The 18,732-nt window shown below is 35.3% G+C and overlaps 1 protein-coding gene across 1 annotated transcript in view; it reads right to left on the bottom strand.

Moving 5' to 3' along the window:
* Positions 1-18,732, bottom strand: part of REV3L (REV3 like, DNA directed polymerase zeta catalytic subunit) — a 74,197-nt gene that overhangs the window by 23,362 nt on the left and 32,103 nt on the right. The window contains exons 12-18 of the mRNA XM_081944625.1: positions 18,101-18,237; positions 13,077-17,175; positions 11,375-12,267; positions 8,692-8,780; positions 7,688-7,813; positions 7,206-7,404; positions 4,612-4,723 (exon numbers count right to left, since the gene is read on the bottom strand). Coding sequence (XP_081800751.1) covers positions 4,612-4,723; positions 7,206-7,404; positions 7,688-7,813; positions 8,692-8,780; positions 11,375-12,267; positions 13,077-17,175; positions 18,101-18,237 — 5,655 coding nt within the window. The remainder of the gene's footprint in view (positions 1-4,611; positions 4,724-7,205; positions 7,405-7,687; positions 7,814-8,691; positions 8,781-11,374; positions 12,268-13,076; positions 17,176-18,100; positions 18,238-18,732) is intronic.

The raw sequence follows: 18,732 nt of genomic DNA on the forward strand, positions 1-18,732 counted from the left end.
CTCTACAGAAATAGAGCACAACAATGATGAGAACTATCTTGAATGCATTTGGGTCAATATTAAAGAGAGGGGTGTGTGACATTGCCATAGGTCTATACTACAGGCCACCCAACCAAGCAGAGGAAGTAGATGAACTTTTTGCCAGTCAGCTAACTAAGGTATGTAGGAAGCACACCACAATAGTAATGGGGGATTTTAACTACCCTGACATCAACTGGGAAACAAACTCTGCACCAAGTGGAAGATCCAACCGGTTCCTAACAAACCTAGCAGACAACTTTGTTTCCCAAAAGGTAGAGAAGGGAACAAGGGGATCGGCCATATTGGACTTAATTCTCATTAACAGAGAGGAAATGATAGGAGGTGTTGAAGCTACAGGAACCTTGGGGCAAGCGATTATGCAATACTGGAATTCAACATTATGCAAATACAAGTAGTAGAACAAAGTCAAACTAGAGTATTAGACTTTAAGAGAGCTAATTTTAATAAACTTAGAGAGAGCTTGGGAAGGATTCCATGGATGAGAATCCTCAAGGGGAAAACAACTCAAGAAGCTTGGGAAATTTTGAAAAATGAGATTACGAAAGCTCGGTCTAGCACAATAATAACGAAGAAGAAAAATAACAGCTCCCAAAAGAAACCAGCATGGCTGCATAAAGAACTCTCTGACAAATTTAAAGACAAAAAAGTTAAGTATAAAAAGTGGAAAGAGGGGGACATAACTAAGGCAGAATATCAGCAAATAGCCCGAGCCTGTAAAGATGAAATGAGGAAAGCTAAGGCTCACAATGAAGAAAGGCTTGCCACAAAAGTAAAAAATAACAAAAAAAGCTTCTTCCAACATGTTAAAAACAAGAAAAAGGTTAAGGAAACAATTGGTCCATTGCTGGGAGAAAATGGCAAGGTGACAAGTTAACAGGGAGAAAGCATAACTATTTAACTCATTTTTTGCATCAGTCTTTACACAAAGGGATAAAACAGTCCAACTTATTAAAAACAGCACCACAAAAATCAGATTAGGAACACAAGTTGAAATAGGGAAGAAAATGGTAAGTGAGCACCTGTCTAGCCCAGACGAGTTCAACCAGGACCGGACAGATTACAAGATAATCAAGCAACGAATTAGCGAACACCTAGAAGTAAACAAAGTAATGGCCAAAAGCCAACATGGGTTTGTCAAAAACAGATCATGCCAGACTAATCTTATTGCATTCTTTGACAAAGTGACAAAATTAGTGGACCAGAGGAATGTCGTCGATATAATTTACTTGGACTTCAGCAAGGCATTTGATAAAGCAGACCATAACCTACTACTAGATAAAGTAGAAGAATGTGGGTTAGACAGCATCACCACCAGATGGATTCGTAACTGGCTGACCAACCGCACTCAACGTGTAGTCCTCAATGGAACTGCATCTACATGGAGGGAGGTATGCAGTAGAGTACCCCAAGGCTCTGTTTTAGGCCCAGTACTCTTCAACATCTTCATCAATGATCTGGATGAGGGGATAAATGGGGAACTCATCAAATTTGCAGGTGACACCAAGTTGGCACGAATAGTCAACACTCCAGAAGATAGGCTTAAGATACAGAAGGATCTTGACAAACATGAACATTGGGCATTATCTAACAAAATGAAATTCAATGGTGAAAAAAGTAAGTTCTACATTTAGGCAAAAAAAAACAAAATGCACAGGTACAGTATAGGTGGTACTTTGCTCAATAGTAGTAACTGTGAGAGGGATCTTGGAATCTTAGTTGACAACCATTTAAATATGAGCCAGCAGTGTACAGCAGCTGCCAAAAAAGCCAACACAGTTCTAGGCTGCATAAACAGAGGGATAGAATCAAGATCACATGAAGTGTTAATACAACTTTATAATGCCTTGGTAAGGCCACACTTTGGTCGCCACGATGTAAAAAAGATGTGGAGACTCTAGAAAGAGTGCAGAGAAGAGCAACAAAGATGACTAGAGTACTGGAGCTAAAACATATGAGGAACGGTTGCAGGAACTGGGTATGTCTAGCTTAAGAGAAAGAAGGACTAGGGGAGACATGATAGCAGTGTTCCAATATCTCAGGGGTTGCCACAAAGAAGAGGAAGTCAAATTATTATCCAAAGCACCTGAGGGCAGAACAAAAAGCAATGGGTGGAAACTAATCAAGGAGAGAAGCAACTTAGAACTGAGGAGAAGTGTCTTGACAGTTAGAACAATTAATCAGTGGAACAGCTTGCCTCCAGAAGTTGTGAATGCCCCAACACTGGAAGTCTTTAAGATGATGTTGGATAGCAATTTGTCTGAAATGATGTAAGATTTCCTCCCTAGGCAGGGGGTTGGACTAGAAGACCTCCAAGGTCCCTTCCAATTCTGCTATTGTATTGTATTTGTATTACTTCTCTGAGTGAAAATATTTTAATATATTTCACCGTCTACAACCAGGAAAGTTTCTTTGATAGGCATATATGTGTGTGTGTCTCAGATTCGGTAATCAGAGACGTTTTTTGCACTGGTCATTTCAGAAACCATTTGGTTATTTCTGTACATTTGTTTTGTATCCTCAGTTACTACAGATAACCAAGCAATAAAAATTGTAGTCAAGTACACTGAATAGAGATTTGAGATCAGCATTAATTTAGCTGCTCTGCTAAATTTTATTTTTATATCACATGCAGTTCATAGACATCAAAGATTACACGGTGTATCAGAATTATACGCTTGTAGTGAATTTTGATCATTTCTTCTCCTCTCTGCTGTTCTGAAATTTTCATTTCCATTAATCACAATTTAATGTGTTACCCAACTAAAAAATATCATATTTTAGCAATAATAGGAGGGAACAAGAAAGGTTTGTTAACTATAGGTTAAAATAGCTTGCTTCACTAACCAATATTAAAATGAACTATAGTTGTTAGGTTGAGCAACATAAGCCACACTTAATAGGTCAGACACTAAGTTGTTTCAAAGGAATGAAAACATACACATTCAAAAATTACCTAACCTTCAAACTACAGATAGTTTAAACCATTCCCAAATGGTTTATTTTATCTGCAAAACAATATAGAATGATCTTTAAAAATCAACATATTCTAAGTCGTGTCTTTGTCTCATTCAAAAGAGTTCTCCAATTTCTACTAAATCCAACAAAATTGAATTTGCAGTAATGATAATAATTCATAACATTAGCAACAAAAGCTATTTTGAACACTGTTTTGTCCAATATTTAATAAAATTAATGGCGTAGCCAAAAATAATGAGTTGGGGGAAAATAATAAAAAATTCAAATATACTCAAATCCAGGAGGTTATTTATTTGAAATATAATTTCATACATTTCAACATAGAATTATTATTTTTCTAAATGAAACCACTGACTGAAAGTCTTGCATCAATTCAATTTTAGAGGGGGTGTAACCTTTATCCCTCAAACAGTAAAAATATTTTATCAAAACTATCTGAAAGTACACATCATAGTCCAGTCATTGGCCAGCCCTAGAAGCTGACATGCAGCATTTCAAGAAGTGTTTACCAGGTAACAACCCAGATGTTTGGTTTGCCTTGTTCATGATAGAGAAATCAGTGTGCTTTCTTCATTCAGTGAAGCCTTCAGCGGTCAAGTCTTCATTTGTTGATCTTCAGAGATAAAGAAAAATTGTAATGTTCTATTGTTTGGAATGATTTCTTTATGCAGAGAAGTGATATTTTTTCCTATACTTCCAAAACGGTGGAAGGTTTTAAAAAATTAAAAGAACAGAATTGGTTTGCTATTTCCAAGTTGTTTTGTAAGTCAGACGGAGCAGCGGATTCCCAAAAAAGAGAAAGATAAAATTAATTTCCTTACCTGCAATTTTGTCTTCTCTGAACAGGAATCCGCTGCTTCGTCAGGACCCACCCTTTGCTGGTTGCTTTCAGCAACTCTAGTATTCTGGTTTCCTGGATTTGGTCAATGCCATTCTCATCAGAAGTTTTCTAGTTGGAGAGAGAGAGAATTGCAAATGTACTCTGCCTAGTACACATTTTCCTTGAGAATGTATTCCAGCCAGAAGTTTCAAAGTTTAGCTTTCTGGATAACAATAAGACTTCAAAGCTTTGGCAGTTGATTTGAAGAAAGACACATCTGAACTTCTATAAGTGCATGATCAGAGGATGCTATAAAAGCATGTGAGGAACTTGAAAATGATACACCAAACTGAATTTGGAAAAGGAGAGCTTTCCCTTTGGAGAAGACATATGTAAAAAAATCATGCCTACCTATTTATTTTTGCCTGTATCACAAGGAGCAATGAGTTTTGCTATGAAGTTGTCATTAAAACCACCCCTTTCCTGCCTATTGGTAGATTTTTTTAAGGTTGTATTGTAAGACAGTAAGAAGTTTTCTAGATTTCACATGCATCTTAGGGATATTACAACTTCAGTACTACTGATGTGAATTCTGGTTTAGAGATCTGAATAAACATACCTTAAAAGATAAATATATTGTTATGAAGACGTAAAACAAACTTTTATAAAAAATAAAACTTAAAATATGGTGACATAAAAAAAGAGAAGGGAGACCAAAAGTTGAACAAAATTAATCAGAAATTTATAAGCTGAAAATAAAAACAGAATACTACCTTTTAACAATATTCACTACCTCCTGGAAAAGTGCTCTCTCATCAGTAGCATATGTGACTTCCAACCCTGAGATACCAGATCTTGCAAGCAAAGGGGCATGTTCTCTATTACCTGAAAAGCAAATTGAAATGCATTTATTTCTTAAGAAAAACGTGATCATTTCAGTTTTGACAGTGAGCAGTACAAATTGTGCTCCAGGCACTCCCCCTTCCTCCACCTGCTGCAGACAAAGCATGAGCAAGTTCATGTCAAAAAATTTATTTGATTCTATCATATTGAAACGCATACACATTTTTGAATTTTTTTAGAATGCTATACCACTGATTTTTCTAAGATTCAAATGCTATAAAATTTCACGAACATGAATCACAATAAATCCTCATATGCACCATTTTATTAATCTATACTAGAAAAATTTACTATAATGATAGTAAAAAATTTCCTTAGATTTTAATTCCTGCTACCAATTTTTGTTATTCTACATTACGAATATGCCTGATTCAGAGGAAGAAAACCATGCTACATTAATCTCTTATCAATAAGTACCATTTAAATATTGTTGGTCTAACACATGACAAAGAGGTAGAATATTAATCAATACAGATCTCATTAACAAAACTGCCTTGGTATCCAAGTACTAAACTCTCTATGCAGAGAGCACCTTGCTTTCTCTTATACAAAAGTTCATGGACTATCTTTTACCCAGGTATTCTTCACGTAGGCAGGAAACAAACTGATGGGAATGATTCTAGATAGAAGTGGCTAATGAACATTTCAAGGTAAAAATAGGGTAGAGACTCTCCTTGAGGACAGTGCAGGATTATGATAATCAACTGAGATTAGGAATGATCAGTGAACATTATGAAACATAGCTTTTCAGGCAACTATTATGTAATCTAAGGCCTGCTCATAGGACAAATGGAAAAAATATTCAATATTGTTAGAAATTAATTGATAATCACATCAAAACAATTAAAAACACATTTATTACTTCTAGTTTCAAGTAAATTATTTTTAAATAGCCACACAACTCATACATGGCCCAAATCAAGTTGAGGTTGAAACACTTTCTTAGATGTTTCTATTTCAATTTGATCATGATTTTTGTTGTAATGGTCCATTAGTCAATGTGTTTTTAGAATTTAAAAAGTTTATGGTAGAATAATCACAAATGAGATTTTACTTTGTCAGTCAATAGTATCTTAAAAAAATAAAAAAATCAGTATTAATAACTCTGCAACATTAAATACAACCTCTGTTTTTTAAAGAAAATGTGTTAAATCTATTATGGTTGAATTCAGTCTATATGTATTCTTTTCAGTTTCTGAAGGCAGCCTCTAGAAAGATATAATTTAGTAAAATCAATCTATTGCTTTAAAATTAAATATTTTAAAGAAAAATGCTATCAAAGGATGCTAAGGATAAGAATAGGAATTACTTAATACCCAGAAATAAAAGTGGATGAAATATAATTTTATCATGTTACATTATGTTATTCAGAACCTTAATAATAGCATAATTACTGAATATAAATCTAAGAGTTTATTACTTTATTCTTGTAATTAAGTTTAATTTTTTTTTCACTAGCCTAAACCAGTGGTACTCAACCTTTAACAGCTGGAGAGCCACTTCACCATTAACTGTTGCAGAGCATAACATCAAACGTGAATATTGCAATCTTTTCTTCATGGTGCTACCTAATTTTTGGTGGTATTTGTCACCACATACAATATTTACTGAAACATGTCATGGCATATCATTTTTCCCCATTGCTGTTATCCTTGTTTCTTATTGGTTGCTGGGAAAAAAAGGGAGGCTCCCCATTCTTTCCCATGGCTGCTGGGCTGGAGTGATTTCTATTCTTACCTGGCAGGGGGATCCCAGCAGCTCCTTCGCTTTCCTCCTATGGGAGGAGGTACTTCAGTGACTCCCACACTGCCGGTCCTTTGGTCAGAGCTCCCCGCGCTGCCTGATAGAGTGGAGCGCCGATCAGATGCCTACACTGCGAGAGCCGCCTGTAGGGCCTCAAGAGCATCCAGCTCTAGAGCCACAGGTTGAGTATCACTGGTCTAAACAAAGCCAAAAAGGTACAATACAATAAGGGCCCTCTTTAGACCCTACAGAGATCAGAGAAAACCACACAACAACCCTTATGCAACATATAACATATTCCATGTTCTATCTTTACTCAAACCAATTAAGACAGATTACCAAAACTGAATTCCTTGAACAGTCCAGGAAATTAAAAAGGACTAGTTCAGCACAAGAGTTTTGAGGCCTGCCATCTAGGATATGCTTTCCTCTTTATATATCTTCAGGACTTCTGCAGGAGCATGCTACAAGATATTAAACACTGTTTAATATATACTTAGGTAAGTGTTAAGAATTATAGCCCTTGCAAATGTTCATAAAAAGATATAAGGTGGAAACCATCTACTATAAGTCCATGATTCTACAATGAGATGACATGAATTTAAACATTAGCAAACATAGTTCAAAACCACATTTTTATTTATTATGTTTATTAATATCTAAATACAATAAATTGAAAATATTGGCAATAATTTTAAAGAAAACAAAATGAAATAAGGACCTTGGGTTGAGATAGTTCTTGCTCTGTCTTTATCAATCACTATAGCACCAGTGATTTCCATTTTCTCAGTATCTGGCAATGGTGTGTCAGATGAGATGCAGTAGAATAAAGCACAGATAGGATCAAATTCAGGATCCGCCTCCAAATCTCTTCTGGTTCGAGCATGCAATTCTATACTTAGCAGTGTGAGATACTGTACCTACACAGAAAAGTTTACATTATTATCTCTAAACAATTTAAAATAAAATACTATTAAGCAAAACTTTTTTCAACAATCAAGCATGAGTTTATCCTTTAAGTGATTAATGTGAACTTTTTCAGGAATCAATAAAATCATGTAATTTAGTGGTAATGGATAAATTAGTGAGTGCCTAGGAATATTCGCCAATCTTGATTTAAGTACTTTCATTTTGAAAATTTCAAAAATGATCTGAGAAACATTTATTGGGTATGTAAAGCTTTTCAATTAAAAAATGATTTACCTCATGTAAAGCCTTTGCTTCTTGCAGGTTTTGTACACTTATTTTAAAACCATAAGAATTGTTCAAAGATGGTCCTTCAATCTGAGAAGTTTCTTTCTTTTGAGTATTTATAGTAGTGAACTGGTTCTGTTAAATAAAACAACAAACTTCTAATAATTAAGGCTAATTTTTTGATAATTTAAATAATTTAACTCTCAAAATCTTATTCATGTTCATTCAACTAGTGTACACAAATAAATACTCAGGTCATATTCCAGGCAGAAAATCACAATCATATTGTTATAATTTCTAATGCTTTTTTCACAATTCCAATGGGATGCTCTTTCTGTTAAAACAAGACTTACACCTGGAAAATATCTCTGAAATAACCACATGGCTAAGGAAAGCTTGTACATGCCTCTCTTCAATATGCTGCACTCAATTATAGTTGATTACAAAAGACTAGGAAGCTGCACAGCTAATACTGACTTCATCAGTAATACTGTGGTTTTAGCATTTAAAGCCATAGTTATAGCCACATAATTGCAACCTATACCACATACTGTTTCCTAAGGTTGTTGCTAATGCATATTAGCACATCCTTCAATCAAATAGGTCAAACACAATATGTCAAGTGTGTTCTTCAAACATGGAACATTTAAGTTCCCCCAAAAGCATTAAATGTTCACCCTCAGTGTAATCTTTAAATGCATTTTTAATAGGAAATGCATACTTTTATGTGTAACAGCTAGCAACAAGTTTTCATATTAAGTCAGCAGAAATGAACCTAAAAGTGATTTCTGTTATGGTATATCACAGAAAGTCATTTTACAAATAATTCCTAAGCAATTTTCGGTATTCAAAGGTATTTATTTTACTCTACTCGGCTCATTTCAGAATGCCCTATCATATAAACTTCCACAAAGAAGTTATTCTAGAATGAAATGAAGCTGGATTGTCTTAAAACAAAACTTAAAAGACAAAAATCAAAACCCAAGTTAGCATAACGTTTCATTTTTTCTTACTTTAATTTGTGTTGTTAAAAGTACTTTACGAAGTGCATCAACATTTCTTCCTCGTCTAGAACGAACTTTTTGAACATCTCGTCCTATGGCTGAAAAAAAATTTAATTTGTATTGTAAAAATGTCTATGCATTTCAGTTACACAGCTCTACGCAGCTTAAAATATAATGAGCATGCACACCAACAAAATAAGTAAACTGTAAGACCAAATTACATAAATACAACTCTGAATTAACTTCAATTCAAGACAGAACTGTATAGTTTTATGTCAGGAATATTACAATGACGATCAAAGTTATCTTCCAACTCTGTATTCTGTACAATGGATTAAATTATGTACAAAAACTTTGAAAGTTTATTTTAATTAAAAAGTTGTAGAGCACAGGCTTTGCATTCAGAAAGCTACTGGTTCAATCACTGCAAATAGTGAGTAAAAATAAAGAGTATTTTCCAGATAGAATACATGTTGAACATGAAACAAGCAAATATTAACCCAATACTGAATCAAGAATGACATTTGATCATTTTATTTTGATCTTATGCAAATTAGGAAAATGTTGCAAATTCGTTAATGGTTTATTTACCTGGTTACATTTATGATGCCAATATCTTTATATATTCAAATATTATGGCTATTTTAAATGAGCAAATATTAAATGGCTATACTTTTATGTTTAAAGCCATATTTAATATTGTATTCTATTTTTGAAGTATAGGTAGTCACTCTAGTCTTGAAGGATATGGTAGTATGCCCACTTTTCAAGAGACCATCACTAAATGTCTCCATTCTGGACAATTATCATCTAGTTTGCAATCCAATCTTCTCTTTGTGAAGTATTTAGGTGGCAGCTACAAATCTTTGAGAAATTATTAATCTATGTTTCAGACAGAGATATAGTAGGAGTAAAAATAGTTGTGTCTGTCAGTGATTTTTGTGGAGCTGGGATGGGAATGGTGCATCCATCCTTGTGCTCAGCAGCTTTTGATACCACTGACACTGTATCCTTAACCAGCTGCAGGGTTGAGAGTGGGAGACACCTTGCTGCTGCAGCAGCTCACCTACTTCCTCAGTGATTGTTTTCAGTTGGCATTGATGGGAAGTGGGAGATCATGTTCACAGCCTCTCACTTGTAGAGTACTTTGAAGGTATGTGGGAATAACCTTGAGAAATAGGAGGAAAAGCTGCAGGTTGTGGAGCTGCTATTGGTTGAGGCAAATTTTGTCCCCAGTTGTTGTGTTAGTTGTATCATGGTGTTTCTCAAACTGCTTACTTGTATATCTACTTACTGTTGGTTTTGCAGCATTCCTGCAATTCAGGAAAAAAAGAAGTGGTCCCTGGGGATTGGAGGCCATTTCTAAAACTCCAAGTGAAATTTTCTGCTTCTCTTAGGAAGATGATATTTGGATGAGTGATGTCAGCTCTTTGAAGTAGTCCAAACAAGAAGCACCAACCATGAATACTAACACTATTTTTATTGTTAAGGCTACAGTAGAAGAATCTTGCAAGTCTGAAAGCATTTTTCTCCTTCTATACTTTTACTTTCCAGAAAACTGTGAAGGTCCCTTCTAAGACATCTCCATACTCTTCTTGCTTCTATGGACTGATACCTCTCAAAGTTATTCCCACATCCTATTACAGATACCTCAGGTCCCCTTCCTCGGTAACATCTAACTAAACTGTTAGATGAGATTATCCATCAGTTCAGGTTTTGGTATAATGAGTACTCTAGTAATACCCAATTTTACATCTCAACTCCAGGCTGCACAGGTGAAATGGTCAGTTACTAAATCAGTGTCTGGAGGCCATTTAGGTCTGAATGGAGAAACAGACTTTGGCTCAAGCCTGACAAGACTGAGTGGCTGTAGTATTGGGTTTCCTTGTGTTGGGTAGGTTTTCACTGTTGGTCTTGGAAAGCTTTGAGATTAGTAAGCAACATTCTGGTCTTTCTGGACTTGATGAGCAGATGGCAGCTGACACTCTTGTGTGCCAGTTGTCTCTTTTTCTCAACTAGGAGGTCCTATAGATAGTTACTCATGCCCTGCTCATCTAATGACTGGAATTTGAAATGTGCTCTACCATGGGGCTGCCCTTGAAGACAATCTGAAAGGTACAGCTATGCCAAAATGCAATGGCCTGAGCAATTATAGGTATCTCATTTTGCCCATGTGTTACTACATAAACAGCAGTGGCTGTCAGTTGGTTTCAGGGTGCAATCTGAAATATTGGCCATTACCTATATAGTCCTTTATGGCATAGGGGCTCATTTTCTTAGGGACCACCTGTCTATAATAGTTTATGCCTATTTGGTATTCAGGCAGAATAGCTATGCCCGAGATCCCCTCAATTAAGCATTGCCATTTTGGGGGATTGAAGAAGTGTCTTCTCTGTCCCCTGGAACAATACTCCCAAGAGAAGTATAGTGTTAACTTTCTTGGGATTCCAGGCTCTAGAGACCAAGTCTGGAGTTAGTGCCTCTGTGGAACTCACCAGATTTTTATTGGTTTGGTTGTTTTTAGTCTGGGCTGACACTTTTTGTTTCGTGCTTTTAACTTTTAAAATCTGGATACTGTAAGCCACTCAGGTGTTGTGGGCTGGGCAATCATAATAAACTTAATACAAGTAAGTAATGCAGTAACTAACTGAATTTAGTTTTAAGTGCTGTATTTCTTTGGTCATAAGCTTACCTGATAATGGAGTACATCCAAGTGCTTCTGGTATTCCTTTAGACATATGTTCCCTGATAGGTGTACTATGAAAGCAAATATCAGAATTGCCATCCAGTTCTTTGCTCAATGGGGAGACACAGAATGGTATTTTGCTTTCCTTTTTGACAGATTTCTGTTCTTTCTCAGCTACAGATTTATTTTCTTCTAGAGAAGACAATACACCCTCTGAGTCTTCTAAATCAGATTGCTTAGAATCAGTGGGTACAACTTGTTGCCAGGGAGGAAGTCCTGGTGAATCAGGAGAACTGTAATTGGTACAATCTTCCTCTTTTTTATCCTTATCTATTGCTGCAGGAACAAGCGGCATTGTCTTTACTTTAACAGTAGACTTACTCATTTCAGAGACATTTACACCAAACTTTTCCATAGTTTGAGGTGATGTGGGATTTGAAGATGAAAAGCACAGATCTTCTGATTGTACAGCAGGTTTGCTTGATATACCAGAACTCACAGCAACCTTGACTATCTGATCACACAGATTCTTAGGCAAAGACATATTGTTCAAATTCTCATCAATCTTTTCTATTTCAATTGATTTGATGACAGCTCTTTTTTTAAAATATTCATAATCTTCTTTGGCTTGAAGCCATGACTGAATTTGCTGATAGCTTGGTGCACATTTGCAAGGCATGATCACTAACTTTTTGTCATTAATTTTACGGGTGTTCCTTTGTTTTTTATCAGTAGAAAATTGGCTATTTCGAAGGGGAGAACCTGGCCTAGGACTCTGTGCCATTGCCAAAAATGCAGTCTTCCAGAGTTGTAGTCCCTCCAAAGAGAAATCTCCTTCAAATTCAAGTAGATCATTTGGAAGTCTAGATTCTACTGTAAGTACTCTTCCTCCAATCTCTCTGTAAAAATAATTACTTTCATTATTTTTCTCATAAACAGAATTGATTTTACTAGTAGTCTTATTTGTCCTTACTGTTTTCACCCATCTAATACTTAAATATAAGTATACATTTATTGTATAATGGAAACTTTCTTATCTTCTATTGAAGCCCTCAAATCTATTCTATAAGTATAATCTTTATTGTCATTGTACTTAAATACAACGAAATTGGTTCATATTCTAGAAGGTCTTCACCTTCCAACTCAGATTTGGAAAGAACAGAGGGATGAAGAATAGAGAATCTGATTTACCAGGAAAAAGTATTATCTTCAATACAAAACTACTGTACACAATAAAATATACAGTAAATAATAAAATGTGATTAAATTAGCTAAGCAAAAGAATAAACTTAAGTCAAAATCCTTTAGGTTCTAAGATAAGATCCCAAAGTAATAAATTAAAATTAATAATTGACTATGAATAACTTTGTTGAGACCCAAGAATATTAAAATGGTAATTTATCTAGTTTCATTTAAATACTTCTGAGTAATACCCAATCATTCCTACATGTCATGTTCACAAGGATTATTTAACTATACAAATCAACCAAAGTGTTTTACTTTTATAGCTGAAATTTAATTGTGATTCTATGCAGCTCTAACCTTCACCTTGTAGGCATTCACTGTGTAATGGGTCCAGAAAGGAAGGCTATATTAAATTGTATCCAACTTTTTAAATCTTATGTAAAAATTTAAACTTTTCTATTGATATAAAAAAGAGAAATATGACTACAGAAAGTCCTATTGACTATCTATATAACCACATTACCTTGGCTTTTCAGGTACATCAGAGGGGTTGCTGCAAAAAGGTTCTTGATAAATTGTTTCTGCCAGATCATGATCTAATAAAGTTGACATGATTTCTTCACGACTGGGAGGTGACATTAGAGGTTTAAGGATGCGAGCAGCACGAACTGTAGAGCTCCCATTTTTTGACTGTGATGGAGAGCTTGTAGATCTAGGTGAACTGTCAGGGGTTGGTGTTAATCCCTCATTGTTTCTTGAAATATACAACTCTAAATCTTCAGAAGCAGCATCCATAAGTTCACCATCGGGGGAAGATAAAATAGAAGAAAAAGAAATACCAGCTGAATCAAGCAATTGCCCAGATTCAGAAATGACTTCCTTTCTAAAGGGATTTTGACTCCAATCACCATTTGGAGGTGAAAGATTAAGAAAAATTGCTTTCTTCATAATATTTCTATCCAACTGAAGTTGTTCTTTATGACACATTTCAGCCTGCTGACCAACTGCTGGTGAACCAGGTTGAGACGTAGATGGAAGAATGGTTTTCCACTGATTGTGAAGAAGTGTTTCATTGTTTTCCAGACATCTTTTATCAAAAAGTTGCGGACTATGTTGGCCAGATCTTAACCAAGATTGAGTATCTGTATTATGCATATTTTCTTCCTTTGATATTTTATTATGATTCAAAAATTCAGTTTCTGCTGTTTGACCTGGATAATGGTCCTGAGCTACATCACTCAGAAACTTCTGTGGTAAATTTTGATCTGCTGGGACAAACTGACTTGCAGAATACAAACTACAAAATCCAGTCTGCCCTATAGCATTAATATCAAAATTGTAATTATGATCAGGTGACAGACTATCTTCAAGTGAGTAACAGCTTTCAAAACCTGCATCTGAATAAAGAATAGAACTATCAGTAAGTGTAACATGGCCAGTTTTATTACTTAGTTGTTTGGCTGAGTCTTTTAAAAGCTTGACCACCTTTTCTTTAGATTTTTTATCCCTGGGAATACGAGGCTTTCTTGAGGATGCAACAGAACCAGGTTTTTTTGCTGGTTTATTTGAATCAGCAATCAAGGATGCATCTATGTTCGATTGAGATTTAACTGATGCTTGTTCATGAATATTGTTCATATGCATTTTCTGTTGTCTCTTTTGGAGCAATTCTTTCAGAACTGCTAAGCCAGATTGCCCTTCATTGAATGCTGAAGGAGTTACCAGACCCTTGCTCTTACATTGAGAATCTGTTTGGGCTTGAGATATTGTTTCCGACACTACTTTTTGTTTTGTATTTTTTTCAGGGCTAAAATGTGCCACATCCAAAATAAATCCCTTCTGTTTCTGTTCCCATTCTAATTTGTTCACCGGACTTCTTAAAGAAGCTATAAAGCATTTTTTTGGTAACTGAAAAGATCCATGGCTTTCCTCAGAAGTTTTTAAAAAAGAAGAAATATGATCAGCCTGCTTTGTTGCTTCTGACAAATGAACTATTTGCTGCTGATTATCTTTACAATGCAGGAAGTTACCAGGATGAATCTGATCAGTATTGATTACATCAGAAGAAATACAGTTTTCATTTACTTTTCCCACAGAGGATAAAAGTTTGTTTTGTGAATTTGTAACTTCTTCTGTCTTTTTAAGTGCATCCTTAGAACTACATGCCTTCAGTGCTACCTGAGATATACAGTTACACTGGTCATATACATTATTTTGAATTGAGGATTCTTCCATCCTAAATATACCACTCTGACTGTTAGATCTTTGGAAATTTATTTTGGCTTTTTCCCTTCCAGATATCAGAGAAGCTATGTCTGGATGAAGATCCTCTGTCAAACTGGAACCTTGGTGTCCAATAGGCTTTTCATTTTCCAACAATGATTGGAAATAAATCAATGGATTTACTTGGGCATTAGCTGTTAATGAAAGCTGTGCTGAAGATGGATGTCCTGTAGTACAGCCAGTGGATGCAAGTTCTTTTGTAAATGGTTGTGAATTTCCCAGGTTGTGAACATTCTCAGGTAAATCCCAGGGGTCTGGTGTAGGTTTATGTTCTGTTACAGGAGGAATACTATTTTGACTATCTGCAACTGTCACCAATGATGAAACTTTTTTAAATTTTTGTTTCTGTTTTGATCTTGGCTTTTTCTTCAAATTATTTCTAAGTTTATTAGACTGATTGCTTTTTTTGCTTCTTATAGTAGCATTAGCAAATTGCTTTCTACATTTTTTAACCTGAGTTTTTGACTGAATGTGTTTTCCTACATTGGAATTAACAGTTTTACTGCTGAACGTATTAGTATTTTTAAACACTAATGTTTCTTTTTCTAGATTACACGCAATTTCTTCAGCATTTGGATCAGTGGGAGACCAGCAACGGGGTGGGGATACATTAACTGGACTTGCACTTCTTTCTGACAGAAAACCTAATTTAGACATAACATCACTATAATTCAAGTCACAGTCTTCAGTTTCAGCATTGTATGACGGCAGAGGAGGGGAAAGAAAGGCATGAGTCCTTTTCCTGAAATACAGGGTTCTTCTAATAGTTTTACTTTTTATATTTTGTGGGTTCCCACCCAGCCTTTTCTTGGTGGACTTACATTTTGCTTTTCTTTTGTTACTTTTCTTTGGTGTTAATGGATAAATAGGATATTTGGTTGCAGGTGAATCAGGAACTTTTGGCCAGAAGTCCTTCAAAGGTGCAAGCTTCTTATATAGATTCATTCTCTCTTCAGTAAGTAACACTTGTTCCTCACTAGAATCTATTTTCCCCAGCTTAACAAGCATATTTTTCCGCCCCCTGAACCTATTAATAATAATATATTTTATAATAACAGGTGGCAATTTTCTAGAAAGGCGCCTTCGTTTTCTAAATTTTTTAGAACCATCAACATCTTCATCATTTTCTACAGTAGAATGAGGTAGCATGATTTTTGAATTATGTATGCCCAAACTAGATTCACTGTCTTCAGTTTCATAATTTATTTTACGTTTAGCTCGGAGTGTATATTTATTACTACACAGCCCAAATGTTTGCTCAGATTCTTGAGCAAAATCTTCAAAATGACAATCAGTATAGTTCCTGGTGTCTTTGGACATTTTGTTTTCAAAAACCATATCATGAATTTGAGTATCGTTTGGTAACAAAATGTCTCTATCAGAAATATTGCTACTTGCATTATCTTGTACATAGCAGCTTTCTTTTGTAGATAAAGCATCCACGGCACTTGCAGACTGCTGATTGCTAAGAACCATTTTCTTTTTACTTCGTTTTAGCTTAGACTGTTTTTTGCAGTGTTGTAGTTTGTATGTCACAGGGCCCAATTTCTGCGGCTGATTGAGACAATTAGAAAGAACTACACTAGGAAAGAACATATAGTGTGCTGCCTGTTGATTTACATTTGTTTTTTCAGTCTTGTGTTCCTCAAATTCTTCATATCTAAGTTTAATGTTATTAAGGCTATCTCCATCAGTGCTTTTTTCAGAAGAAAGAATAAGAGTCTGATTAGTCTCTGAGCAAGACATAGTTTCACAGTTTTCTGGTGCTGGGAAAAAGCTATTTAAATCGGTGGTGTTTGCTTTTATATTTATTTCAGATGATGTTTTATTTTTGGAATACACTAAATCTACAAAGTTAGACTTCTTTGTTAGAATATTTTCACTAATTTGGTGGTTCATATGCTGAGATACATCCTTTGCAACCTTTCTAATTCCAGCATATTTTCTGCTAGGCAGGTGTCTGCTTACAGAAGAGATGTCTTCACACAAAACAGGGCCTTTTTCACTTTTATTATTTTCCTGATGTGGCTTTTCAGAATGAAGGATATTGTTGAAGGATGCTGGGTATTTCATGTTGTAAATACTTTCATTTGAAAGAGAATGGATTGATAAGTCAGGTCTTATATCTATCATGCTTGGTTGAGTAAGACCTTCTAAGTCATCAGTATTCAAAACATGAGAAGAAAGGGCACTTGTGTGTTTACATTGAAAAGTTATTTTGGCAGATGATGGGGGTTCCAGAGTAGCAGCATCTTTATGAAAAATTGTAGTCTTTACAGTTTTACTTGTTGCAATTGCAGAGGTGTGGGTCCGAGAACCTTCATTGTTCAAAGGATTGTCTAGAACAGAACAGATGATTTTTTAAACTATTTTTCCTCTGAGGTTATATTGTTTAAACTATCAGCAAGTATACAGATGTTATTTGGCCAAATAATAATTATTGATGATAAAAGAATATAGTTAAAGAAATTCTAAGAGCATCAAGCAGTACAAGACCATAATGTGGTATGAGAGATACTTTAGATAACATTCATAGAATTTCACAATATTTATAAAAAGACTAGTTGATAACCTGGCGTTGCCAGGGGATTTATTTATCCCAATCATGTATTAGACAGGAAAAGAAATGAATTATATGCATAGTGTCAAATCAAAATAATTTTATTTACTGGTGTTTAGCATAATCAAAGCCTTGTTGAAAATGTCGGAACCAAATGTAATTTCTACTGTTGGATTTTCCCCCTTACCAGAGGGAGCCCCCCTGTGGAGTACTGTAAAGCAGTACCATGGCAACTCCACTGCAGTAGAAGCCATTTTAAGGCACAACAGGCTGTATCTTAACAGAACACACACCCCGAGGGGTGTTGGCGGGGTCTTAGCCCCACATTATTTGTTTTCAGAGAGTAAGTCATCTGTGTACCAAGTTTGGTTGAAATTGCTCAAGGCATTCCAGAGTTATGCTGGAACACACACACACACACACACACACACACACACACACACACACAGAAAGACAGACAGACAGACAGACAGACAGATGTTGATGAACCACATGAAAATATCGGCTCAAATGTTATGATTGGGGTGGTTGAAAATAAACTCAACAGTTTCAACTAAAACTTAACTTTGTGATATATGTGGGGCAAGATTCCTATCAAATGCTTCTGCAAAGCACCTAACCCATATATGTGACACAGAGATTGTAATGAAGAACTATTGTTTTGGGGGGAAATGCAACTGCAAAACCCTTTTAAGTATACTTACCACCATTTTCATCTGCAGTTCCATCTAACTGAGGTATAGAAAGGCTTGCTAGAAGCACATTATCATTCCAGTCCATATCATCTTCAGAAGAACTATCATCTTCACCTGAACTTTGATTTCTACTTCTGCCCATTGACCTATAAGAAATACAACCTATTTTGCACATTTGAAAACTTCTGATTCTAATCTGGTAGTTCAATTATGACACATTTAATCTTGGACAGAAAAGACAAATAAATCTGTACAATTCACTTTCCAGGTCGATGACAGTCTGATGAGTATTATTGTTGTGATGGTATCACTTGCTGCTCAGATCTAAGACTATCCCCTTCCTGGGAAAAGATATTGAGGTGAAATAGCTGTTCAGATTGGATGAAACTAAATTTCTAGATAAATTTCAACTAGGGTTTAAGTCTTGTTTGAATTGTCCATCCTATTAGATGGCTTTTGCTGAGACATAGGTAGGCAGGGTTGATTCTCTATGATTTTTGATACAATTTATCATGGCATACTATAGAGACGTTTTAAATCTGTACCTGTTTTAGTGAGTTGCAAATAGATGCTACATGTATCTTCTAACACTTTCAATTCTCTTTCAAATGAAGCACTACATAGGCTTATTTCTTTCCTCT

Source organism: Natrix helvetica (assembly GCF_964273705.1).
Source record: "Natrix helvetica genome assembly, chromosome: 2".
Lineage (NCBI taxonomy): Eukaryota > Metazoa > Chordata > Lepidosauria > Squamata > Natricidae > Natrix > Natrix helvetica.